This window comes from Salmo salar, chromosome ssa01, assembly GCF_905237065.1.
Source record: "Salmo salar chromosome ssa01, Ssal_v3.1, whole genome shotgun sequence".
In the NCBI taxonomy this organism is placed as follows: Eukaryota; Metazoa; Chordata; class Actinopteri; order Salmoniformes; family Salmonidae; genus Salmo; species Salmo salar.
In genome coordinates, this window is record NC_059442.1 from 71,603,860 (window position 1) to 71,630,470 (window position 26,611).

The 26,611-nt window shown below is 40.6% G+C and overlaps 2 protein-coding genes across 15 annotated transcripts in view; one reads left to right on the top strand and one right to left on the bottom strand.

Annotated features, from left to right (window-relative positions):
- Positions 1 to 15,406, top strand: part of rtn10 (reticulon 10) — a 32,432-nt gene extending 17,026 nt beyond the window's left edge. For 9 of the 10 annotated variants that reach the window (XM_014205670.2, XM_045721792.1, XM_014205681.2 and 6 more), the window contains 6 exons: positions 3,514 to 3,721; positions 6,864 to 7,002; positions 9,945 to 10,014; positions 10,749 to 10,795; positions 10,969 to 11,027; positions 14,482 to 15,406. In XM_014205670.2, coding sequence (XP_014061145.2) covers positions 3,514 to 3,721; positions 6,864 to 7,002; positions 9,945 to 10,014; positions 10,749 to 10,795; positions 10,969 to 11,027; positions 14,482 to 14,527 — 569 coding nt within the window. In that variant the 3' untranslated portion in view covers positions 14,528 to 15,406. Of the gene's footprint in view, positions 1 to 1,753; positions 2,006 to 3,513; positions 3,722 to 6,863; positions 7,003 to 9,944; positions 10,015 to 10,748; positions 10,796 to 10,968; positions 11,028 to 14,481 lie in introns of those variants that run through there. The other variant, XM_014205713.2, reaches the window with a different exon arrangement.
- Positions 15,407 to 15,425: 19 nt separating this feature from the next.
- LOC106608004 (echinoderm microtubule-associated protein-like 6) overlaps positions 15,426 to 26,611 on the bottom strand; it is a 91,020-nt gene continuing 79,834 nt past the window's right edge. For all 5 annotated transcript variants that reach the window (XM_014205648.2, XM_014205640.2, XM_014205621.2 and 2 more), the window contains 8 exons: positions 25,339 to 25,453; positions 24,749 to 24,937; positions 24,365 to 24,537; positions 23,311 to 23,473; positions 20,708 to 20,811; positions 19,424 to 19,577; positions 19,190 to 19,290; positions 15,426 to 17,417 (listed from right to left, as the gene is read on the bottom strand). In XM_014205648.2, the coding sequence (XP_014061123.2) occupies positions 17,393 to 17,417; positions 19,190 to 19,290; positions 19,424 to 19,577; positions 20,708 to 20,811; positions 23,311 to 23,473; positions 24,365 to 24,537; positions 24,749 to 24,937; positions 25,339 to 25,453 (1,024 nt within the window). In that variant the 3' untranslated portion in view covers positions 15,426 to 17,392. The remainder of the gene's footprint in view (positions 17,418 to 19,189; positions 19,291 to 19,423; positions 19,578 to 20,707; positions 20,812 to 23,310; positions 23,474 to 24,364; positions 24,538 to 24,748; positions 24,938 to 25,338; positions 25,454 to 26,611) is intronic.

Here is a 26,611-nt window from a genome sequence, read left to right on the forward strand (position 1 = left end):
CTGTTGCAGTAACCTTTCCTGAATATTATATAGAGATATTTTTTGTAGTTATTGCTGGGTTCTCTAGATCTATGTGAAATTAAAAGTAGTCCATTTGTTTTTAGAGGGTGGTTATTAAACAATGCACAGGTATTGTGGACATTCGTAGTATGTAATTGGTAATCACTCTGGTAGTTGAGTGGGTTTTGATATTGCTTGTCCCATCCAGCCATGCATGCCATTTGCTCTGAATGTGTAGCCATCCGTAAATAAGATTGTTGGTAACCAGTGGAACTGTTAATGACACAAAAAAATCTACAAGTTTCTCTGGATTTCTAATGTGTAATATACTATCCTAGCAGAACCTTTGGTAAGGGTAGCACTGACAGGATGAAGTCTGTCCAAAGATGCATGGTGGGAGGGGTGTTGGGCTAAAGTGACAAGTGTAATAGTTGTCTAATGATTCCATGCTGCCTGGAGTTGACTCGCGACTGCCTGGTCCAGTGCACCAGGGGTCTCTAACCCCTGTGACAAATACTGCTGAATGCAGGACCAGCCTTCAGCCCTACAGTCTGCTGACTAGGCTTTATAAAGGTGTATAAGTCCATTGTTCAGCATGTGCAAAAAGAAGTGTGTGCATAGTGGTTAAGAGCGTTGGGCGAGTAACCGAAAGGTCGCTGGTTTGTATCCCTGAATTGACTAGGTGAAAAATCTGTGCCCTTTAGTAAGTCACTTAACCCTAGTTGCTCCTATAAATCGCTCTGGATAAGCGTATCTGCTAAATTACAAACTTTTGTGTATGTATGTGATCACTCTTAGCCTATATGGCAAGCACAAGAGGAGCCATGTGGCTTATGGCAGAAGAGGTCTTCTGGTGTTTTCCAGGCCCAGTTGTAGCCATCTGCTTTCAGCTCAGACGGGACATTTGTTGCCTCACAATGGCACTCTGCTCATGTCCTGCAGATTTTTGTCATGTGTGCTACTGCCGTTGCATCATTCTGGGATGCAGCATGGCAATTTGCACACATTGCAACAGAAAGGGCATTGTGCTCAAAGGGCCTCTGTCAACTCTATTTGACTAAATGGTATGTCATCCATTTTAGCAACTACCATCTGGCTGAGTGTTCAGTTGAGCATGACAGGCACAGGCACTTGGATAGGGTGTAGTAGACTACCAGCCTGAGTCACTCCAGTGACTAAGCAGTATTGGGCTGAGAAACTGTCTACATTAGTCTGTAACATTTATGTATTAAAAGATTACAGGATTAAAGGAGGGGCAGATGGCAGTGACATAACACTAACAAAGAGGGGAGGGGGGGGGGGGGGAAATGTATAGCTGGGCAATGAAGATGAAGTAGGATGTTTTCTGGTGTGCCCCATAATTAGTTTTAATGGGTAAGCATATTGTTAGATTCTAAAACTGGATATGGTGCATGGATTTCCATCTGACGTGTTCTGATGTAAGAGCTTGAAGAGGACTCTTTCTGGCTAGGGCATTAAGGCTATGAACTCACTACCAGACCATTGTATTGGTTAAATATTGACCTACAGCTTCACATGGCTGTATAAAAGGCTTCCAATACATTGCAAATTGCCTGCGTTGATCAGTTTTTACATTTGTTAGAATTTGTATTTACAAAAATGTCTTTGTAATAAACTCCTGATTTTAGATTTGACCAGTTGTCGGTCATATGATGCACTGTTGTGTTATATTGATAAAGCTGGTCAACATTTGCAGTTAAGACTAACATTTTCCACGCCACCTACTCCCCCATTTCCAATATTTTCATTCCGTTTTGAAACCAAATTACTATTACTACAACGCTCTACCAGTCGTCCCACGTATAGTAGAAAAGCTCATTCACATATTTGCATTGGGCACGTATTGAAACTTAAACATAATTAAAGGGCTGAGGCGCTGCGCATAATGAGTGGATCTCAAATGTACCTAGCAGGAAGTGAACACCCTCTCGCGCTGCTGAGCTAGTGCTGGATGCTAGGAGGCTCAAGATGGATGCCGAACGGGGTAAGTGCTGTCATTCTCGTGTGAACGATGCTGCCTTTACATATCACATTTATATTCGATTGTATCGCCGTTGAATTAACCAATTTGCCTTACCGACGCCACGGTGGGAGGGGAAATGGGTAGGAATTGAGCTGTGCATGGCGCTATGCAGAGTCCCAGCTAGGTCAAACTGGACATTTTATCGTGATGGGGCTACGCTGAGAACGACATGGCGTCAGACTCATGTACGATTCAGTCATTTTCCTGTTTATCCATCTCCCCCCGTGGATATTAAAGAAGTGTTTACATGAAGGAGATGTATACGGAAGGACATGATTAAAACATGGCATGTTATTAGCTAGCTATATGATGAGATTAGCGCAGTTGATATGCCTGGGCTATTTTTAGTTCCCCCACATGCTAGTTCATGCTTACCATATGTACGGTAGACCGACTGAAAGGACGACGACCCCCCCCCACTTCACGGTTGCACGTTAGCTATTATTGCTAGCAACATTCTAAACAAAGGGTTCTGGTGACGCAAATGTTGGCGCTAGCTACTAGTAACTGGCTAATATGCTAGCTATATTTAAACGAGATGTAGTCGAGCTATCCAGTTAAGCTAGCAGCTAACATTTGCGTTTGGGAGAAATTAAAAGCTTAGCGTCACCGCCTAAAAAGACCCCACGAGCGTGGTCCATACAGGGTCTGACATGATTCCTCACGAGAAGCATTCTTGTGATTTGACAGTGAAGTGTCCCTAGGCTGGCTAAAACTGCTGATGCTTCTTTTGATTCTGCTCCTGCGGTGCCTTTAGGCATTTTACTTGTTAGCTATATCATCAATTCAGTCGCATGAATTCATCAGTCGTTGCTTTGGTGTGAAGCGCTTGATATGATTATCTATTTGGCAGAAACCTGTAAAATCTGGGTTAACTATAAGCTCATTCATTACTTGTTAAGCAATTTGAAATCTGGTAGCCTGCCAAACCATTGCAGATTGAAGACTCGAGCAATGCCCGCTTGCTGGCTAGCCTACGTTTTGAAATTCGTCTGCCAGTAGGAAATGGATGTCTTTCACATCTACTATTGTACACTGACGTGCTAGGAATTCCTGGTGAAACACAAGCATGGGTCTGTCCTGCCCCTAGCTGTCTGAGTGACCGGGTGGGGGTTGGCTAACAATCTTAAAAATTAACAGGTTTTAAGCCTATGCCATGGCTATGAATGGACCTGGATTAGGTGCATTACCTGCAGTGGTATACTGGTATTCCAACAGTAAACGAAACATGTCAGCTGTAGGGAACACCAGGGATTCCCTTTTAGTGAAGTAGTGTGGCTAGTAGCTAATTATCTGCAGACAAATAATTAAGCAAATGAAATCGGGTGCTCATTTTTTCATAATTTACCCCTTCTCATTCCACCTCCACATCACCACCATAATCTCTTATTTTAATGTGTTGAAAAGAAGCACACTTAGTTTTTGTGTCCTGCAGCTATCTGACCCTGTGCTCTCTCGCTCTCCTGCAGTGGTAGAGCTCCTGTACTGGCGCGATGTCAAGACTTCTGGCGTGGTGTTTGGCGCTGGCCTCTCTCTGCTGCTCTCCCTGACACTTTGCAGCATCGTCAGCGTCTCATCCTACATCACTCTGGCGCTCCTCTCTGTCACCATTTGCTTCAGGATATACAAGGGGATCCTGCAGGCCATCCAGAAGTCTGATGAAGGGCACCCATTCAAGTTAGTAACCCACTTAACATCAGTGGTGAAAAAAGTACCCAATTGTCATACTTGAGTAAAAGTAAATATACCTTAATAGAAAATGAGTTATGTGACAGTCACCAAGTAAAGTACTACTTGAGTAAAATTATGAAAGTATTTGGGTTTAAATATACTTAATCCAATATATTGTAATTGCAAAAATATACTAAAGTATAAATGTCAAACCAAACGGCACAATTTTCTTTTTTTTGAGTCAAGGGCAACCTCCAACACTCAGACATCATTTACAAATTAAGCATTTGTGTTTTGTGAGTCTGCCAAATCAGAGGCGGTATGGATGACAAGTGGTCTTCTCTTGCTAAACGTGTGTGAATTGGACCATTTCTGTCCTCTCAAGCATTCAGAATGTAGGAAGTACTTTTGGCTGTCAGGGAAAATGTATGGAGTAAAAAGTACATTATTTTCTTTAAGAATGTAGTGAAGTAAAAGTTGTCAAATGTAAAATACAGATACTTTAAACTACTAAAGTGGTATTTTTGCTTAAGTACTTTACACCACTGCTCAACATACACCATGATGATGTATTGCAGAAAACATCCATGTATTCTATTATATACATCATGCATGCATTAGCCTCAGCTGCTATCTGGACTATCTCTTGTTCCAAAATCGCAGATTAAGATTCCTATGCAGCAGGGTAACCTTGGCATCTCACATCCATTTCCAATACCCCAGCCATGTGGGCCAGTAGAAGAATGTAAGGCCATGGAACAGTGATCACTGTTCCAAGGCAGTGTTCCTGAAGAGTGCCTCTTTTTTGGGATTATTCCATTTAGTCACTTCAGGAATTGAATTGAAGATGAATGACTGAATTGAAACTACACATGTTTTATGAATCATGCAATTTGAACATGATTATCCAGCTACTGGCTAATTTATAGTTGGAGTAAAATATTGGCCTGATTAGACGATTGGGTTGCAGAAGTAGATGTATTCTCAGCCAAGGAGGGAGAAAGGGATATGTCTCTTATTTGAGAGTAAACATTGTGGCACTGTCGCACAGAGCTGCTACTCTGGTTATCCCCATTCCTGGCAGTGGCCTAAAGCCTTATGAATTCTCACCAACCACTCATTAACATTGAATTATCTTGGTTTAAGATTACAGGGAATGTGACTGGTGCTCAGAAAATCATAACTATGCCGGTCAATCGTGGTTCTTGGCTTTGCGTTCTAAGAAATCAATCTGACGTGCAAAAAGGCCAACCATTCTTCTCGACAACCTCTAGGCTTCAGAGGGTATTGTAGACCCCTCGCCCATGTTTTGTGAATAACCTCGACACTAAGAAACAATTTCATTGTATTTGTTGCGTACATATTTTGCAGATGTTGCAGGTATGGCAAAACACTTATGTTCCTAGCTTTAACAGTGCAGTAATAATACATGCAAATAAAAAAAGTAGAAATATTAGAACAAGCAATGTCAGAATGGAATGTATATGATGGTGTGTAGACATTATGGACACTATATGAGTAGAAAAAAGGTGTACAGCAGTAGTTTAGGATGAGCCTTGACTAGAATAGTGTTGTGACTTTACTTTCATTAATCTGATGATTTATCTAATCAACTGTTTAATTGTTACCCGGTTAAATTAATAATGTAACAATTAACTCATTAGGATTTGGGGCACCACGGGAGCGGTTCTTTAAAGAGTTACCATCTCCCGAATTAAACTCTAAAGGTCTTAACTGTTCATGGATGTGATAGGTAAACTTATCATAACCTCGTATCATCATTCTGAACAGTAGTAACCTTGCATCTGCAAAAACCCCAGCCTTACTTATGATTCAGTACTACACATTGGTTTAATTATTTAACTAAATGGTAACACAGGATAAACATACACACTTAATACATTTGAAACAGGTCCCTAGCAGACTGACAACAAAATGGCTGCTTGTTACAAAAGACATGGAGGGCGAGAGAGGGACAGACATTTAACGTTGGTACATTTAGAAACTACTCTCACTTATACTTTGCACACAACCCCACCCGCTTGGAGTAAGAAACCATGAATGTATTTACGTGAATCTTTGGTTTCTCTCGGTAGACAGGGCCTTCTTGGAAAGGATGTTGGACCTATTTGCTTGTAAGGCTCTGATTGGTGGGGACCCCTTTCGGACAGTCTTCTGCAGTCGTCCGATATCCGGTGACTTGTCGTGTAATCCTGAACAGCACTACAGATTTTATTCTACTTCCATTTGCTCTGGAAGATGTTTCTTTGAAGATGGTTCCAGTGGGGTGAGGAGAGTAGTGTAATACGATGATTTGAACACAGTAATGGAATGGTCCCACTTAAAATTGCTTTTCTAGATACTTTACTGAGGACAGCTAATCAGCCGTACCAGTGATTGTCCGGGAGGTGACTTTATCGTCTCTACCTTGTGTTGAGATTGAGTTCCAACCACTTTAAATGTGAGCTGCAGCGCCACGTCTCTCTGGTCTGATGTGTAAATTCTTAACCCATTTTATACAGTTCATTCAAAAGGGCGGGTATGTCAGCTGACACGTTCTCTGACATCTCATGGGCGTGGCTAGTCACTGCAAAGTTGATGTAAAGCTCTATGGCTCCTAAAATCATGTCCCTCAACAAACACACATTTTTCATATTTTATGCACAACACAGGATGGACACTTCAGTGTATACTTTTCCAGTTACAGTATTTTCTTTAACATTTTTAATGACATCACAAAATAACTGAAACGTCACCAGTGTTCTCCAGATCGCCTCTGACCATTCCCCATGTTCTATGTTAGAAATATTGTTCCAGTATTCGCTTTAGAATGTGTTTAGTTTCCTCTGGAAAAGGTCTGAAACAGGCTCATTCCTGTGGTGAAAATTGGAGGGGGAGATGCTGAAAGTTCTCTAATTGATTTACAACAGGGTGTGAGGTGTTAACCCCCCCCATATGTGGCTGAGAGGGGGTCTGTTTGGAATTGTTTATTGCAAAGCTGATCTGACCTATTTGGATCCTCACAGGACAGTCATGACAACAGTTTATACGTATGTGGGTTAACTCCATTGTTGAATGATAACACACCCTGTTTAGATTCAGGATTTGACTTGCAATATACATAGGCTCATGTTTTGTGGTGTTGCAGGCTGTACCTGAATCAGGATGTGGGTCTGTCAAAGGAAACTGTCCATAAGTACAGCGACTGTGCTCTGGCACGGTTCAACACAACAGTCATAGAGCTGCGTCGCCTCTTTCTTGTTGAAGACCTGGTGGATTCCCTCAAGGTAAGAATGCAAATGAAGATTTTAAGCATGTAGGCTAGCCTCTGCACGGAAATATGTTGCTTGTTTAGGACTAGGCTAAATATTTTGGTATTATATATTTTTAGTTGCTATTACTCAGTCTAGGGGGAATTTGACTGTTAACCTTACGGGAATGTTCATGTTCAACCCTCTAATAGCTACTGAAAACATGTGCTCTTAATTCTATGGTTGCGTTCACGTGTAAAACGTTTGAGCTTTTCCTTTCATTTTGTCCATGTACAGTCAGGCCCTCATTGTCTTAAGGGGGAAACAGCCTTGTAGAGAAGAGCAGCTGTTGAGCGCTATGAAGTTTCTACATGTCTGTCAACACCTTCCAGTTCAACCTCTGCCCTGTCTATTGCTAAGGCCCCTCCAGACCCCTCCTCCCTGCATGTCCTGGCCCCTCTCTCTCTCCCCTCCCTTTGTGGTTCTAGCCTGGCCTCTTTTGTTAAAGGGTACAATAAATTAGACCTCTGCCCGTTCAAGAGCCATCAGCAACATTGATTTACGATTATTAAGATTCATCAAGAGTGTCATCTATTTAGTCTGTGCCCTGTGGGCAGAGTGAAATGGTGACCTGGTGAACTTATGCCAAATGTCGTAAATAAACCAAATCCCTTTGGCTGCACCACCATTGCCTTATTTATTCATTTGGGACAAGGCTAAAAATGGTTGTTGATATTTTGATTCCAGGTCAGATTCTCAGTGTCTTTACTAATTGATAATTGTCTGTCCACCTTGGATATCACTGTATAAGGATGCATGTGATCCTGGATTACAGCTGCGGCGTGCCTAACATGTTAACTTCTTATGGCTGGAATCCCGTTAGCGGGATCGATATGACAATAGCCAGTGAAATTGCAGGGCGCCAAATTCAAAACAACAAAAATCTCATAATTAAAATTCCTCAAACATACAAGTATTATACACCATTTTAAAGCTTTACTTCTTGTTAATTCGGCCACAGTCTGATTTCAGAAAGGCTTTACGGCGAAAGCAACCATATGATTATGTTAGGTCAGTGCCTATACACAAAAAAACACAGCCATTTTCCAGCCAAAGAGAGGAGTCACATAAAGCAGAAATAGAGAAAATTAATCACTAACCTTTTGATCTTCATCAGGTGACACTCATAGGACTTCATGTTACACAATGCATGTATGTTTTGTTCGTCAAATTTCATATTTATATCCAAAAATCTCAGTTTACATTGGCGTGTTATGTTCAGTAATCTTTTGCCTCCAAAACATCTGGTGATTTTTGCAGAGAGCCACATCAATTTACAGAATTACTCATCATAAATGTTGATGAAAATACAAGTGTTATGCATGGAACTTTAGACAAACTTCTCCTTAATGCAACCGCTGTGTCAGATTTCAAAGAAGCTTTACCGAAAAAGCAATAATCTGAGTACGGCGCTCAGACACAACATGCCATACAATATATCCGCCATGTTGGAGTAAACAATAGTCAGAAATAGCATTATAAATATTCACTTACCTTGATGATCTTCATCAGAATGCACTCCCAGGAATCCCAGTTTCACAAATGTTTTTTGTTCGATAAAGTCCATCCTTTATGTCCAAATATCTCCTTTTTGTTCGCCTTCAGTTCACAAATCCAAGTTCACGACGCGCAGGTCAGACTCAAATTCCATTACAGTTCGTAGAAACATGTCAAACGATGTATAGAATCAATCTTTAGGATGTTTTTATCTTAAATCTGCAATAAAGTTTCAACCGGAGAAATCCTTTGTCTTCAGAAATGCAATGGAACTGAGCTACCTCTCATGTGAGCGCGCATGGCCGAGGCGCATGCCCTGCTAGCAGTCCTCTCACTCAATGAGCTCTTATTCTCCCCCACTTCACGGTAGAAGCCTCAAACAAGGTTCTAAAGACTGTTGACATCTAGTGGAAGCCTTAGGAAGTGCAAAATGACCCCACAGACATTGTAGTTTGGATAGGCAATCACTTGAAAAACTACAAACCACTTCCTGGTTGGATTTTTTTTCTCCGGTTTTTGCCTGCCATATGAGTTCTGTTATACTCACAGACATCATTCAAACAGTTTTAGAAACTTCAGAGTGTTTTCTATCCAAATCTACTAATAATATGCATATCTTAGCTTCTGGGTGTGAGTAGCAGGCAGTTTACTCTGGGAACGTCAGTCATCCAAGCTACTCAATACTGCAACCATCCATAAGAAGTTAACATGCCTAAGCTCCGTAGGAAGGCTTATGCAACATTTTGAGTGAAATTGTCAGAACGGCTTTGCTAATCAATATATAGAAGGATAGCCTCTTACATGCTCATGATTGCACCTCTGTCACTCGGTCGCGTCGTTGCCATAGTTCTCAACGTTCTACAGATGCCTCAGCATATTGATGTCTGACAGATGGTTAATGCCACATCTTTCAGAACAGTGGCTTATGACTTGGTCAAATCTACGTGAATGGCCTGTAAATACGTTGACATTGCTAAAGTAGACTAATTAGTAGAAAACAACTTTGCCATCATGATGTCGTTAAGTTTACGATAGAGATGGCAATGTTGCCATGAGCTAGCAGAGTTCGTCAGAAATGGCTAACAATACCAACATTAGCTAGGTGAAATGTCGGCGCTCTCCCCTCAATCTTAGCTGAAGTTGTACTGCATCTAAAGTCTCTGGAGACATTACAATGATTACAGAAGCTTGTCCTACTAATTATTTGCCTACATTTTGAAATGTCATTGTGTTTCCAAGCCAAAGTAATGCACTTCAGATAATCTTAATCGGCACCAAATTGAGACTTGAGTAGTATGGTCAGCTGGTAATCGGTCTTAAAACGAATGTTCAAAACAATATTGTGACAACATGCAACCCATGAATAGACCTAATGTTTTGAACAGACTGAAATAAAAACCTGTCATTCTTCTCCCATCCAGTTTGCTGTGCTGATGTGGATTCTCACCTATGTTGGTGCCTTGTTCAACGGACTTACACTCCTTATTCTAGGTGAGATACTTTTTTTTTTTTTTAAGTTGATCATTGGAAACTTAAGCATAAAGGCTTTTTGTGACATTTTTGACACTTCACTTCCACTCTTGCCTGGGCAGAGATGCAGTAAAAAAAAAAAAAAATCTTCATGGGTAGGCTTAGGTTTAGGCAATAACCCAATCAAAACGAAAAGCTCCTTGAATATGGGGATATGCCAGGCATATTGGGCTTAATCAAGAAATAAATTAACAACGTTTAAGATCAGACTTTTAGTTTATTAATACTCTGCTACCATGACACACCGACCCACCTTGTTCCCTTCTTTAGCATGTGCACACAGTAAGTACACAATCATGCTTTTGGGATACGTGTCTTTCCAGATTCCACAATTATTCTTTAGTTGTGGACACTACATCACTGCACTCCCTCTTGGTCCATATCTTTGTAAGTCACCTTGATTTAGCACGTGTTTTATCAGTTAATTTATAAAAAATATTTAGCTAACTCTATGACAGCAGGTAAAGCAAGGGGCTATAGCAGCACACAAGTACACTACAAATGCATGCTGGGCTGGGTTACCCTGATCTCGTGACGTGAGCACTACTGGAGCGAAATTGGAGCGTGCGAGAAGGCAGACCCTCCAGCCTTTGGGAATTTCGCTCCAGTCAAATTGGGCGCTCTGCTCGCATGCTCTGGTCTGTATACAGACATAGTGGCTGACAGAGGTGTCAACCTTCTCCCCCTCTCTCCAGGTCTGGTTGGAATGTTCAGCTTCCCCATCATCTATGAGAAGTACAAGGTATGAGCTGTTATTTGCTGATAAATGTATGAAAAATATGTTTATCTGACGAGGGAATCATAGAACATTCACACCTCTACTGAAATGTTGATCAATTGACTTCAAAGCCAAGTGGAAGTTTAATATTGTACCTACGCTTTTCACTAGAATGATTTTTGTTTTGTGTATTTTAGGTACAGATTGACCATTATGTGGGGATGGCCAACAAGCAGGTCAAAGACATTATTGCAACGTAAGTAAATACTGGTTGCCAAAATGTGAATATCTTGGCAGTGTTGTAATGCGAAGGAAAAATGTATAGGAAGTAGGTATCCAAAAAACTCTTTGAACAACCAGGTCAATTGCTGTCCTAAAAAGGTGTTGAAAAGTAAATTGTGGTGGATGAAATTGAAATATCTTGGCAGTGATGTAATGAGAGATGCATCTTCCAAATATTCGTGCGCGGCAGGTAGCCTAGTGGTTAGAGCGTTGGACTAGTAACCCAAAGGTTGCAAGATCGAATCCCGAGCTGACAAGGTAAAAATCTGTTCTGCCCCTGAACAAGGCAGTTAACCCACTGTTCCTAGGCCGTCATTGAAAATAAGAATATGTTCTTAACTGACCTAGTTAAATAAAGGTAAAATAAGTAAAACATTCAAAAGCACAGGGCATTCGGAAAGTATTCAGACCCCTTCCCATTTTCCACATTTTGTTATTCTAAAATGGATTAAAAAAAATCCCTCATCAATCTACACACACTACCCCATAATGACAAACCGAAAATAGGTTTTCGGACATTTTTGCAAATTTAATAATAAATATTCAGACCCTTTGCTATGAGACTTGAAATTGAGCACAGGCGCATCCTGTTTCCATTGATCATCCTTGATGTTTCTACAACTTGATTGGAGTCCACCTGTGGTAGATTCAATTGATTGGGCATGATTTGGAAAGGCACACACCTGTCTATGTGGTCCCACAGGTGACATTGAATGTCAGAGCAAAAACCAAGTCATGAGGTCGTCCGTAGATCTCCGAGACGGCATTGTGTCGAGGCACAAATCTGGGGAAGGGTACCAAAAAGTGAGGTATGGACGTCGAGAGCCCGAACCATGAAAAACAGCCCCAGACCATTATCCCTCCTCCGCCAAACTTTACAGTTGGAACTATGTATTCGGGCAGGTAGCATTCTGGTATTCGCCCAACCCAGATTCGTCTGTCGGAATTTCAGATGGTGAAGGATGATTCATCACTCCAGAGAACGCGTTTCCACTTCTCCATTGTCAGCGAGCTTTACACCACTCCAACCGACTCTTGGTGTTGCACATGGTGATCTTAGGCTTGTGTGCGGCCGCTCGGCCACAGAAACCCATTTCATGAAGCTCCCAACAAACAGCACAAGAACTGACTTTGCTTCAAGAGGCGGTTTGGAACTTAGTAGTGAGTGTTGCAATGTAGGACGTGATTTTTTTTTTACGCACTTCAGAAATTGGCGAGCCAGTTCTGTGAGCTTGTGTGGCCTACCACTTTGTGGCTGAGCCGTTGTTGCTTCTAGACGTTTTAAAATTGAACAGTAACAGCATTTGCAGATGACCGGGGCAGCTCTAGCAGGGCACAAATTTGACAAACTGACTGGTTGGAAAGGTGGCATTCTATGAGTGTGCTAACAGGTGTGGCTGACAGCCAAATCCACTAATCTGAAGGGGTGTCCACAACTTTTGTATACATGGTGTATGTGTTCGGAATGGGACAGTGTTTGGCATGAGCTGTTAAGTTCCAATGTCTCTCTGGCCATCAGAAAAATACAGAAATGAAAACGCATATTTTACATATCCACCTAGTTTTCAAATTTGACCGTTTTTGTTTTTGTTTTGGAATAATAGGTTATGAATTTGCTTTGAGTAGTTCATGGCCCTAGGGTGGCAACGCATACATTCTAAGTGATTTCAATGGGTCTTTCACCATTCAGATTTTTTTTATACTGTTCAATTCAATGTCACCCCAGATACTACGTCAAAAAAAGCATATTAGCCAAAGTCACAATGGCACTTGATCCAGACAGGCCTTTTTAAAGTTCAATTGTTTTTTACCAAAGCCAAATTGATTGTATAATGGGATTAATGGATACATTACAATTAATCTATATGACAATGATTTATTTGAATGGTATATCTCTATTGATAAACTGGGTAAATGAATGTAGCCTAGGTATATTCACAATACAGGTGAATGTATATTCAATAGGATGTGCATGCATGGAGTTATTTAGCTTGTTTTGGTTGATTTTCATGGGGCGACAGAATGTTTCCCTTCCGTTTTGGACTTATTTTATTATACTCAACATTTGCATAGAATAGCATTAGTCTTTTTATAAATGTGTACGCTGTCTCTTTTTAAGACCCATGACATTTACACACACCGCTCAAGGAAATATCTAGACTGGGAGAGATGAGGCGGGGTAGACTAAGTTAATTCATTTTTGGTGACAGTCCGCTTTGAAATTGACAATATTTTTCATTATGATTTCAAGCAAGGTTCTACCGGTATCTTCTTGCATTGTAAAGTGTTCTAACCTGTAATGGACATTATTTTGCAAACAGTTATTACGTTTTAAAATTTCTACATGCCGTGTGGCATTATTCAAGTGTGTTAACTTCTGTGCCGCATAAGTGGTGACGCAGCCCAGACTCCCAGTGAGTGCAGTAGTTCCTTAGGACAGGCTAGAACTAGCACCGAGTCAGTGGTGCAGTCACAGGGAAAGTTTGGGGCATGGCTAGAATGGAAACAGGATGCACTTAAGCTCAATTTCAAGTCTCATGGCAAAGGGTCTGAATACTTATGTAAAGGTGTTACATTTTTAAAAAGTAAATTAGATACATTTTCTAACTGTTTTTGCTTTGTCATTATGGGGTGTATTGTGTGTAGATTAAGGAAACATTAATTGAATCCATTTTAGATGGACTGTAACAATGTGGGGAAGGGGGTCTAAATACTTCCGAATGCACTGTATAGCAGACTAATCTGACTTGATCGTTTTTAAAATCCTGTGCCAACAAAGCAAGGAAATGAAGTTTTGAAAAAATGTGAATCTCCAATTGATGAAATTCATGAAATCCCTCTGTTATACCACTGATTTAAACATTTTATTCACATTTTTATCAGAACATATTGCATCATTTTACCATTAAAAGGTTCTGCAAGAATTCAATTGTATTAGAAATAATTTACATAACATGCACACAGCAACTTTTCCACCTGACCGATGTAGTCTGAAGTGTTTACATGTTAATTTTCTCCCTCTTGATTGGTATATCAAAAGGTAGAACCCACCCCTTGTATTCAGAATTCATTTTCATTCAGAACCAGAATTTAATTACCCAAACACATAGCCACTTTATATTTGTATTTATGTACTTTGTAATATCTTCTAGGACCCTTTGGCTGGATTTGTATTATTACGTTGTTTTTTAAAAAACTATTGGTGTTGTGACTGTCATGTGTTATTTTTACGCGTCTTGCACTCCTGCCTACATAATTGACCCTTGTATGATAAAGTAGGCCCTATGTTGAATTGAGGTGTTTGTAGAAGGGTGTTTTACTCAGAATGAGCTCTTTCATTTTAGTATGTTTTTTATTATTTATTTTTATTTTTTAAGCATCATATCAACATGGTTTAACTAAAGCTTTGTGCCTCTTTCCACTTTCAGGGTCCAGGCCAAAGTCCCTGGACTGAAGCGTGTGAAGGCTGACTGAAGAAAGAAATGCCGGTCAGTCCCTGAAGTCCTTTGAGAGGGTGGGAGGCACTGGGCGGGGGTGGTGTGTGTAAGGTGTTATGCAGCACTGTTATTTTCACAATCTCTTCATTTCAGAATTCCTTGTGTTCCCTGAAACACCCTGGATTATCAGTATTCTATAGCTCAAGTATTGCCACCTTTTGATTAACTAATTTGACCGTACCATGCTATCTGGCTCAAAATGATAGTTGGAATATGTAAAAAAAAAAAAAAAAATAATCTTGCACTTGGACATGACCAGTGATGGATGTTGAAAGGAAATTGTGTTCCATGGGCTGGTTCATTTGTTCTTTGACGCAGTGTTCAGACAATTGGAATTGCTTTGTCTTTCTCTTTTTTTGTAAGAGGGAGAACTTTGGAAACCTGAGTGTTGTTTTTTTTGGTATGATTAAGTTAGTGGTGTTTGATTTGACTGTTTTATTGATTGACTGTGTAGTTTCACAAAGCTTCTAGCCCTCTTCAGTGACTCTTGAGTGTGCTTGATGCGATGTGTGTCATTGTGCTTGGCGATGGTCTAATACCAGCAGGGCGCTACTCCATAGCACTTCATAATTCTGAGTATTTCTAGTTAGAACATTTAGAACTTAAAAAAATTAAAGCATTTAATGATCATTTCACCTCATGCAGCTGCCTAGTTAAACTCTAACACGTTTACAAACAACTTAAGACGAAAAAAATGAAACACTGTCTGTGGACCCAATATCTAAAGCTGCAAAATTATGTAACTTCAAGCATTGTTTGTTATGCAAGTAATTGTGAATGTTACTTCATACAATTGTAATGAACTCTTCTGTTTGTGGAATGCATTGTGAAATATAAACAATTACAATAAAGCTTCTAGATGAATTACTGTGTTTATTTCTCAGTAGGCAAGATGGAGGGTATAGAAAAGTTAAAAAGCAAACACTTGCAGAAACTATAGCTCTGCCTGAACACAACCCCTTGCTCCTGTCCAGGGCATGTTTTAAATGCCTGGATGTCACTAAACCTTTGTTGAATAGGAATTTACTGTATACTCAATGCTTTTCTAACTAGCATGTAGGAATGTTAGTACATTGTGAATACCAACAGTACATAATGAAGTATAAGATTTGTCATTGTCTGAAATTACATTTTGTGATTTTTAGCGGATGGTCTTATTCAGTGACTTAGTCCGTGCATTCATCTTAAGATAAAAGCAAAATGACGAAGTCTGAACCACCACCGAAAGTTCTCAACGGGGGCAGATAAGCTCAATATGCCTTTTGAGTGATACCCCCTTCTTTTAACCATTTTTGAGGTCTAATTATTCAACTTTCATTGGACAAATGACTACGATTTTTGTATACATTTTCATTTAATCTTTACATATACGTAACATTTGTACATCTACGTTGGCACACAATCATCACTTACAATAAATTGGTATAAAACAACCATGATTGTCATTCATACAATAATCTTGCCTCACTCTACAAAGATGTAATTTTGATTAAAAAATAAAATCATGCATTTGAGCATATTTTAGTAATTTACAATATGATACAAATAATATGAAACAATATCTAGACAATCAGTCTTGTACAAAAAGGAAATGACTTAACTGGGAACAGGAATCCATACTTCGTAATGATATTGCTGCCACACTACTAGCTAAAGTTAGTGAGATTGACTGACTAAATACAGCAAGGTGAGGCAAAGAGTTCAACAGCAGACAAACACAGAAGAATGGAAAGATGACCAGGGCTTGAGTAAGACTGCATAGTTGGCTTTGGTGTGACAGGTCACTCCTAGACGGTCTAATTTCACTTCACCTTAAAGCCATCCCTTGAAGTACCACTGAAATCCCTTACTGGAAGTGACTCTTGATTAAAACAAAACAGTATTTTTCAGTGTATTAGATCTGTGAACATTCTTTTCATTTAATCTTTTCACTATGGTTACTTAAAACATTTCACCAAGATATTCCACAAAGTGTAAGTAACATTTTGACATAAGAATGCTCACTGCCATTTCTGTGACGTTCACAAGCTGAAAATTGAACCTTAGATCACTGAGTAACGTTTAAATATTTTCATTCGAGCTATTAACATACTATATTACATATCATACTTTGGATGTTTATGCATTAACTTAAACCGCAGCAAAGCAATGCCCTTTTCTGCATATTGAATGAGTAAAACTTTACAATCTAATAGCACCAGACATGTACAAAATTATTTCAACTGAAATTGCAAAAAAATATAAGACCAGTAGAAATATTCATAAAGGCACTTAAGTTTGATAATGTTCAACAATGGAAATGGCTCTTTCAAATAAATTATGGGAAAACAACTTTTTTGCTCTACATTGGCTGGGATTCAATTCTTGAAGCGCTGTTGACAATGCATATTGTAACCCTTTGCCTACAATTTCCGGATTGAATCCCAGCCATTATTTAATGGTTTAAATATAAATCAATAGCTGGCGTGGCAACCTGTTTTCATGTGTCCTTCATTACAAGCAGATGAGAATGTAAACACAAATGGTAATTTCTTGTTTGGACAGAAAATCCACCATTTTCAAGTGGCAAAAAATCTGCTTCAAAGTAATTTCCTGTTAGAAAAGGAGCTACCTGCTCTGCCTAATGCTTAGACTTGAATTAATAGTACAGTGATTAGCGTATTGCACCCCATTCTCCCCCACAGGTAGATGGGGAGACATAGTTGCAGCATGTCAGGCAAAAGATTGACCGTAGCCAGACACTTGAGGCGTTGGGATCCTGGCTGCATACTTGTCAGAATCCAAGACTTACTGCGTTAGGCTAAGGAGTCTGAATGCATGGTTGTGGAGAAAAGACTCTGGTTTATAGGCATTTCCACACAAAGACACTGAAAAAGAGGAAGACAATACAGCAATCAGTAAAACAAAAAATCATAACTCTGAATCAGACCTGTCTGAAATCACTTTTTAATGCTACTACTCATTGTAGAGTATCTACAGTTGAAGTCTGAAGTTTACATACACCTTAGCCAAATACATTTAAACTCAGTTTTTCACAATTCCTGACATTTAATCCTAGTAAAAATTCCCTGTCTTAGGTCAGTTAGGATCACCACTTTATTTTAAGAATGTGAAATGTCAGAATAATAGTAGAGAGAATGATTTATTTCTTTCATCACATTCTCAGTGGGTCAGAAGTTTACATACACTAAATTAGTATTTGGTAGCATGGCATTTAAATTGTTTAACTTGGGTCAAACGTTTTGGGTAGCCTTCCACAAGCTTTCCACAATAAGTTGGGTGAATTTTGGCCCATTCTTCCTGACAGAGAGTAACTGAGTAACTGTAACTGAGTCAGGTTTGTAGACCTCCTTGCTCGCACACACTTTTTCAGTTCTGCCCACACATTTTCTATAGGATTGAGGTCAGGGCTTTGTGATGGCCACTCCAATACCTTGACTTTGTTGTCCTTAAGTCATTTTGCCACAACTTTGGAAGTATGCTTGGGGTCATTGTCCATTTGGAAGACCCATTTGCGACCAAGCTTTAACTTCCTGACCGATGTCTTGAGATGTTGCTTCAATATATCTACATCATTTTCTTTCCTGATGATGCCATCTATTTTGAGAAGTGCACCAGTCCCTCCTGCAGCAAAGCACCCCCACAACATGATGCTGCCACCCCCGTGCTTCATGGTTGGGATGGTGTTCTTCGGCTTGCAAGCGTCCCCCTTTTTCCTCCAAACATAACAATGGTCATTATGGCCAAACAGTTCTATTTTTGTTTCATCAGACCAGAGGACATTTCTCCAAAAAGTACAATCTTTGTCCCCATGTGCAGTTGCAAACCGTTGTCTGGCTTTTTCATGGCGGTTTTGGAGCAGTGGCTTCTTCAGGTTACGTCGATATAGGACTCGTTTTACTGTGGATATAGATACTTTTGTAGCTGTTGTTTCCTCCAGCATCTTCACAAGGTCCTTTGCTGTTGTTCTGGGAACGATTTGCACTTTTCGCACCAAAGTACGTTCATCTCTAGGAGACAGAACGCATATTCTTCCTGAGCGATATGATGGCTGCGTGGTCCCATGGTGTTTATATTTGCGTACTATTGTTTGTACAGATGAAAGTGGTACCTTCAGTCATTTGGAAATTGCTCCCAAGGATGAACCAGACTTGTGGAGGTCTACAATTGTTTTTCTGAGGTCTTGGCTGATTTCTTTTGATTTTCCCATGATGTCAAGCAAAGAGGCACTGAGTTTGAAAGTAGGCCTTGAAATACATCCACAGGTACACCTCCAATTGACTCAAATGATGTCAGAAGCTTCTAAAGTCATAACATCCTTTTCTGGAATTTTCCAAGCTGTTTAAAGGCACAGTCAACTTAGTGTATGTAAACTTCTGACCCACTGGAATTGTGATACAGTGAATTATAAGTGAAATAATCTCTCTGTAAACAATTGTTGTAAAAATTACTTGTGTCGTGCACAAAGTAGATGTCCTAACCGACTTGTCAAAACTATAGTTTGTTAACAAGAAATTTGTGGAGTGGTTGAAAAACGAGTTTTAATGACTCCAACCTAAGTGTATGTAAACCTCTGACTTCAACTGTATAACGTAATTCATTTGACATGTGGTTAAGCCTTAACACAAGCTCTGCATACCTGGAGTCATGTCCTCCAGTGCTGATCACATATTTATCATCATAGGAGAAGCGAATGTTGGTCACGTGTGCCGAGTGCCCAAAGTAACGCTTGTGTTTGGCCTGCAGAGGATCAAAAGAAGTATTAAATATTTGGAGCAGCCACAGCCAACAATGTCTGCTCTATGGATTCAGTATCTACATAGCTTAAAAAATATATCACAGTGATATTGTTGAGAGGAAGTGAAGCACTCACAAATTTCTCAGTGCATGGGAAGTCAAAGAGCTTGACCAACCCAAAGTCGTCCCCGGTGACCACGTTGAGTCCGGTGTGGGAGACACAGGCACAGTTGACGTCAGCCTTATCAGCATTCCGTGGCCAGATACCCAGCACCTCATCTCCCAGGATACTGGGAAGAAATGAGGGAGAGGAGCCATGCTCAGACTGCAGAATATACTGAACAAAACCACAGACCTGCCGGTAAAATACTGAGATGACATTGTTCCACCACAGAATAGCCATTCTTTGAGTTTCATCCAAGTCAATTGAATTACTATAGTAAATTTCTCGCCTCAGTAGTAAAACATATGTATACTATAGAAAGAAAAAAAAGGATTCCTGCATACTACTAAAGATCTCAACCAGACATTAGTTTATTTCCCATTACAACGTGGTCTCAGGGTAATTCGTATTATAATGTACGTAAAACGGTGAGACTTATTATGATATATTACGTTACATTATGGAGGTTAGGGGAACTAATGACAAAGGTTAGGATAACTTCCATAAAATGTTAGAATTTACGTAGCAGGTTAGGTGAATTGGGTTAAGTTTAGAATAAGGGTTAGGGGAATGGTTAGCTAAAATGCTACAGTTGTCCCCGATGCAACTCGGAACGAATAGCCTTTGGATTGCTAGACGGTCGCGGATTACGCCCATCCATCCTCTCCAACCAATCCCCCTACTTTTGTTTCTGTCTAAAGTAACTATACTATTAGTAGATATCATACGTCTTGGAAGTGCTCAGAAATACGTAAAGTACGTTTCGTATGGCTCTGAGACCAGGCTGCCTAATAAGTATGCTACTGCTGATATGCAGAATCGATTCTTAACCCATTAACCTTGGGAAGACTGATGTTAGAGGGAGTTTGGGGTCTATTCATGAGAAGTGGACAGTGACAGCTGTGCTGCAGACAGTATTGATTGACCTCTATTATTCCATTGATCAATAACAGACACCCAAACACAACATGTCTGGGTGTGCACACTAAACATCTGTACACAAACGTGCCCAGATGGCTTCAACGAGCCTAAAGCTCAAACAAGTTGAACCAGCAATGTATTTGTATTGCTTTGGCTTGCCATATTGCAATGTCCCTACCAGAGTGAGCTGTTATGTGTAGCTCCCATTGTTGACGCAATATCTCAATAGTGCTACCGTGCAGTGCTTGCGTTCTTTACTGAACATGGACCTCTGTTTTGATTTTAGAGAGTATGTGGGTTTGATTGAATTCCAGTGACTATAACTAATCTTTCTACCTGGTCCAGGTGGCCCAGGTGATCCTGTCAATCACAGTCTGTTCTGTCACAATTTTCCCAGAAGGCATCTCATGCACCTGGCGCTTATAGTTTCCTGTGGACACCTGTAGACACACAGCCAGTGACACGTCAGAACACACACTCATACATATGCACACACAACCTTTATCAGATGTCGTCATATTATATCACTCTAAAATCCATCAGTCATCTATCTACCAGCTCAGTCTACACAGCTAGGGAAAAAAATGTATGACATAATTTTCCATATACAAATTTGTTCAAGACATAGAAGCCCCATTACTATTTTATGCTTTAGATCAACCAAAACATGGATTTAGGCTGTGATTCAATCAGACCGTGGGTTGTCGACAATGTGGCTTTTAAAGGCAATTAACGATTGAGCCGACAGATGCAGGGTTTACTGTAAAATCTCTGCGAACGCGGGGACATTGCCGCATTGTCGAAAACCCACAGTCGGATTGAATCCCGGCCTTACAATGAAATCGTAATGAGCTTAGTCCATTATATAACTTCAAATGGACTGGGAGGACCTTGGCCAACTATACTGGTCCCTCCCCTTCTGTGTCCTCCCTCTGTCCCTTCAAGCCACAGACACATTTGTACTTGTACGCTGAGGTCAGGTTAAATTTAGCAGGCCAAGTCACCATCTTACCCGGTTTCTGACCATGTGCCAGTCACATCAACATTTCAGAAAAGGTGCAAGGGTCTCCATAACAGCAAGGAATGAGTCTATAGAAATACCTCAGATAGGGTTACTTTGTAGCATACTGAAGCGTGAGGTTACTCTAGAGCAGCTCCAGACTACTGTTAAAGGTGCTACTCACAGGTTTGAGTCTTTTTTTGTTGCATTGTTTTTCAGAAAATGTCCATAATATATCTGCCGCTAATAGTAGAATGATAGTGTTTCACAGTATTACTTACCCACCAGTGTTGTGATTGGCTGTGATATTCGTCACTTTTTTTCTCCCGCCAGAGCGGCATCTGTTGTCAAACTGGGAAAGCAGTTCTGACTTTGTGGTTGTGTTATCTAGTGGAAATCGCTCTGTCAATTCCTGCTTGCTAAAATTCGCTCAATTTCAGTTTATATGAGAAAACAAGCATTGAATTGTTTAGGGAATCATCGTACCATCTAAATCGCTGTGAAATATATTTTCTATAGCAAAAAATATTGTTTTAAAGCTATTTGAACCTGGTGGACCAAAACAAAAGATACTTCCGGTTTTGGTCCATCAGCCTCAAACAGCAGTTTTGGTCCACCAGTCTCAAACAGCAGTTTTGGTCCACCAGCCTCAAACAGCAGTTTTGGTCCACCAGCCTCAAACAGCAGTTTTGGTCCACCAGCCTCAAACAGCAGTTTTGGTCCACCAGCCTCAAACAGCAGTTTTGGTCCACCAGCCTCAAACAGCAGTTTTGGTCCACCAGCCTCAAACAGCAGTTTTGGTCCACCAGCCTCAAACAGCAGTTTTGGTCCACCAGCCTCAAACAGCAGTTTTGGTCCACCAGCCTCAAACAGCAGTTTTGGTCCATCAGCCTCAAACAGCAGTTTTGGTCCATCAGCCTCAAACAGCAGTTTTGGTCCACCAGCCTCAAACAGCAGTTTTGGTCCATCAGCCTCAAACGGCAGTTTTGGTCCACCAGCCTCAAACGGCAGTTTTGGTCCATCAGCCTCAAACAGCAGTTTTGGTCCACCAGCCTCAAACAGCAGTTTTGGTCCACCAGCCTCAAACAGCAGTTTTGGTCCACCAGCCTCAAACAGCAGTTTTGGTCCACCAGCCTCAAACAGCAGTTTTGGTCCACCAGCCTCAAACAGCAGTTTTGGTCCATCAGCTTCAAACAGCTGTAAAAACTATATTTTGTTATTGAAAATATATTTCACAGCGATTTAGATGATACAATGATTTCCTACACTATTGAAGTGAAAAAACTGTAGAATTTTTGCAAACAGGAGCGATTTCCACTAGATAACAAAGCCACAAAGTCAGAACAGGTATCCCAGTTTGACAACAGATGCTGCTCCGGCGGGAGAAATCCATAGGTGAATATGACAGCCAATCACAACACTGACTGGTAAGTAATACTGTGAAACACTGTCATTCCACTATTTAGGGCAGATATATTATGGACATTTTCCAAAATTAAAATGTAACAATTTAAAAAATAATCCTATGTGTAGTACCTTCACTTGGCTATAAACGATTATGACCTGCCTGCCTGCCATACATGTGTGTGTGTAAATATAGGTTTTTCCACATTCAGTATGCTTTGAAATGGATATATGACTGTCCATCATGGTGAGAACACACTGTGCAACATGATCAAATGGTCAAGAGTGCTGTATTAAACACAACATAGGTTGTAGATTTAGCTCAATTGGTTTCCACAATAATCAAATAATATTTAGATTTTTTTACCTTTCGAACATAATGACCTTGACAGCAATAACATTTAACTCATTCCACTATCTATTTTGTGTGGTTTTAGGACATATGTAGTGTCTATCGTTTATTTAACAACAACAGCTCTCAAGTGAATTATCATATTCAGCCTGTTTTTAAACCATCACGGTCAGTGTAGCATACCTCAATGAACATGCTGTCTGCAGAGAAGTCCATCTGGATAACAAAGCTGGAGATGTCCTTACAGTAGCCCACACGGTTTAGCGAGGGGCCCAAGGTAAGGTCGTAGAGGTCAACCGTACTCTCCACTGAGCCCACTGCCAGGAGGTGTTTGTCTGGACTGAACCTGAGAGGGTCACACAATAGACATAATATATATATATATAGACAGACATCCTCAGAGTTCAATGGTCATTGACTGGCCTTTAACTGAACCAATGTCATTTCAAATGAGTTTACTTCCCCTTTTTAGTGAAATCAGAATTTGAAAAATCCCTTTAATGTTGCTTCGTTTTTTCCTTGGTTGTAACCAAGGGTAATTCAGTGGTGGGGGGAGTCATATTTGGGTTGAGCCAGGGTTAACCAAAAATCTATGGTTTGAGTTATGCCAAGACTAAGCTTAGGGTTATGCCAAATCGGGGTTGTGGCTGAGGCAAAGGTTAAGGTTAAACCTAGGAGAGGGGGTGACCTCGACAATTTATTGTTAAAAACGAGAGGCTGCCTGGATCTTTAATTTAAAGACCCTTGCTCCCCTCAGTCTCAATGTTTCCAAACACCTATGCGTGTCCTTTGACACTATATAAACTAGTGACCCGCAGTGTTTGTCATTATACCCTGATGAAGGCAGCTTGTCTGTTGAAACTTTGGTTATTAGGTAATTCAATTATTTCATCTGAGCTCCTAGTGTGCGGCTCTCCTATTATTTCTCAAGTGAACCGGGATGTGGACATGAAATAGGGTTAATTAAGGTTGTGGTTGAGGCTAGGGTTCAACTGGGATGAGTACATTAAGCATGGTCAGGGTTGTGGTTGAGGCTAGGTTTGAACATGGATGTGGACATGAAGCTAGGGTTAGGGTTAGAGTTGTGTTTGATGTTAGGGTTACTGCTAGGATGTGGACATGAAGCTAGGGATAGGTATCTGGTTCAGGGTTAGGGTTGAGCCAGGAAGTAGACAATTGTCTAGTCAAAGTGCAAGAGCCCAGCTCCAGGTGGCTCCTATCTCTCCTCAGTTCTTGCCTGATGTCCTGTATGGCAGCACTGCGGTCTCGTTTCTTGGCCCAAATCTTAAGTGAGTTGGTGAGGAGGATGATGAACTCCCCATTCTTCATGCCCACAGACACCATCTCCCCATCAGGACTGTAGCTGGCACACTTGGCTGGGTGGCCCAGGCTCACTTTGTTCAGCAGTTTCTATCAAGGAAACAGACAAAACATGAGACATAGCCTTAGAATGGCCACATACCGTCCTAACTAAATACAGGTGCAAAGGAAACTAAGAACACAACTAAACTGTAATTTGAGATTCAAAAAAGTTGTTTCAGCGAATAAATGATGAAAGACATTCAATGTAAGTGCAAATGCAACTTCACTCAGCAGACCATAGTATTTCTCTGTGTTGTACCTTGTCGGCCAGGTCCCATATCCGGATGGTTCCGTCGTCACTGGCGGAGATGAACAGGTCTTTAGAGGGGTGGGTGGCCAGGCCCCATATCTCGCCCTGCATGTGACTGTTGATCAGGATGTTGGACGCAGCGTTCTTCTCCCCCACCTCAATGATCTCACCATCCTTTGTGCCTACCAATATCTTACCCTGGTAGACAGGCACACAAGATTTTATTCGCTGCATTATTACCTTCTCTGAACTTCAATATCCCAACAAGGAGCAAGTGTGTATGAAAGAGCACCAAATAGATTGTGCAGTTATAAAGGCCCCAAAATTCTGACTCAAAACCAAGTCTTATCTAATGTCTAATCATTAGTCTATCCAATGAGAAGATATTTGTAGCTGCAGATGAGAAGGTACCTAAAATGTTTTTATGATATCAAATTAAAATACAATGAATTCTGTTTTTTAAATAATATAGCTAGCTAGTGTACTGTATATTTATTTCCAAAGGGAACTTTGAGGGAGTTATTTTCAGGTTTAACATTTGCTGTACGCTTGCTTATAGTCTTTCCCACTGGGGTGTGTGCTGGCTGTGCTGAACTCACCTTGCCTCGACAAACGGACCTCACACACTCAACAGTCTGTCCCGTCTCGAGCTGGAACGCTCGGCAACGTTTCATCTCCTGGTCCCACAGTTTCACTGCACCGCCCTCCTTTGTACTGAGAAAGCATGTGCCGCACGCACGCACGCACACACACACACACACACACACACACACACACACACACACACACACACACACACACACACACACACACACACACACACACACACACACACACACACACACACACACACACACACACACACACACACACACACACACACACACACACACTTTACTAACCTTGTTGATTCCCGTTCAAAATCCTATTTTCCCTAAACCTAAACTGGGTCTGTGTCCCAACTTGGCCACTCCATTCAAAATGTTCTGGACATGCCACGGAATATACAGTTGAAGTCGGAAGTTTACATACACTTAGGTTGGAGTCATTAAAACTCGTTTTTCAACCACTCCACAAATTTCTTGTTAATAAACTATAGTTTTGACAAGTCGGTTAGGACATCTACTTTGTGCATGACACTAGTAATGTTTCCAACAATTGTTTACAGACAGATTATTTCACTTATAATTCACTGTATCACAATTCCAGTGGGTCAGAAGTTTACATACACTAAGTTGACTGTGCTTCTAAACAGCTTGGAAAATTCCAGAAAATGATGTCATGGCTTTAGAAGTTTCTGATAGGCTAATTTGCATCATTTGAGTCAATTGGAGGTATACCTGTGGATGTATTTCAAGGCCTACCTACAAACTCAGTGCCTCTTTGCTTGACATCATGGGAAAATCAAAAGAAATCAGCCAGGACCTCAGAAAAAAATTGTAGACCTCCACAAGTCTGGTTCATCCTTGGGAGCAATTTCCAAATGCCTGAAGGTACCACGTTTATCTGTACAAACAATAGTACACAAGTATAAACACCATGGGACCACGCAGCCGTCACACCGCTCAGGAAGGAGATGCGTTCTGTCTCCTAGAGATGAACGTACTTTGGTGTGAAAAGTGCAAATCGTTCCCAGAACAACAGCAAAGGACCTTGTGAAGATGCTGGAGGAAACAGTAAAACGAGTCCTATATCGACATAACCTGAAAGGCCACTCAGCAACGAAGAAGCCACTGCTCCAAAACCGCCATAAAAAAGCCAGACTATGGTTTGCAACTGCACATGGGGACAAAGATTGTACTTTTTGGAGAAATGTCCTCTGGTCTGATGAAACAAAAATAGAACTGTTTGGCCATAATGACCATTGTTATG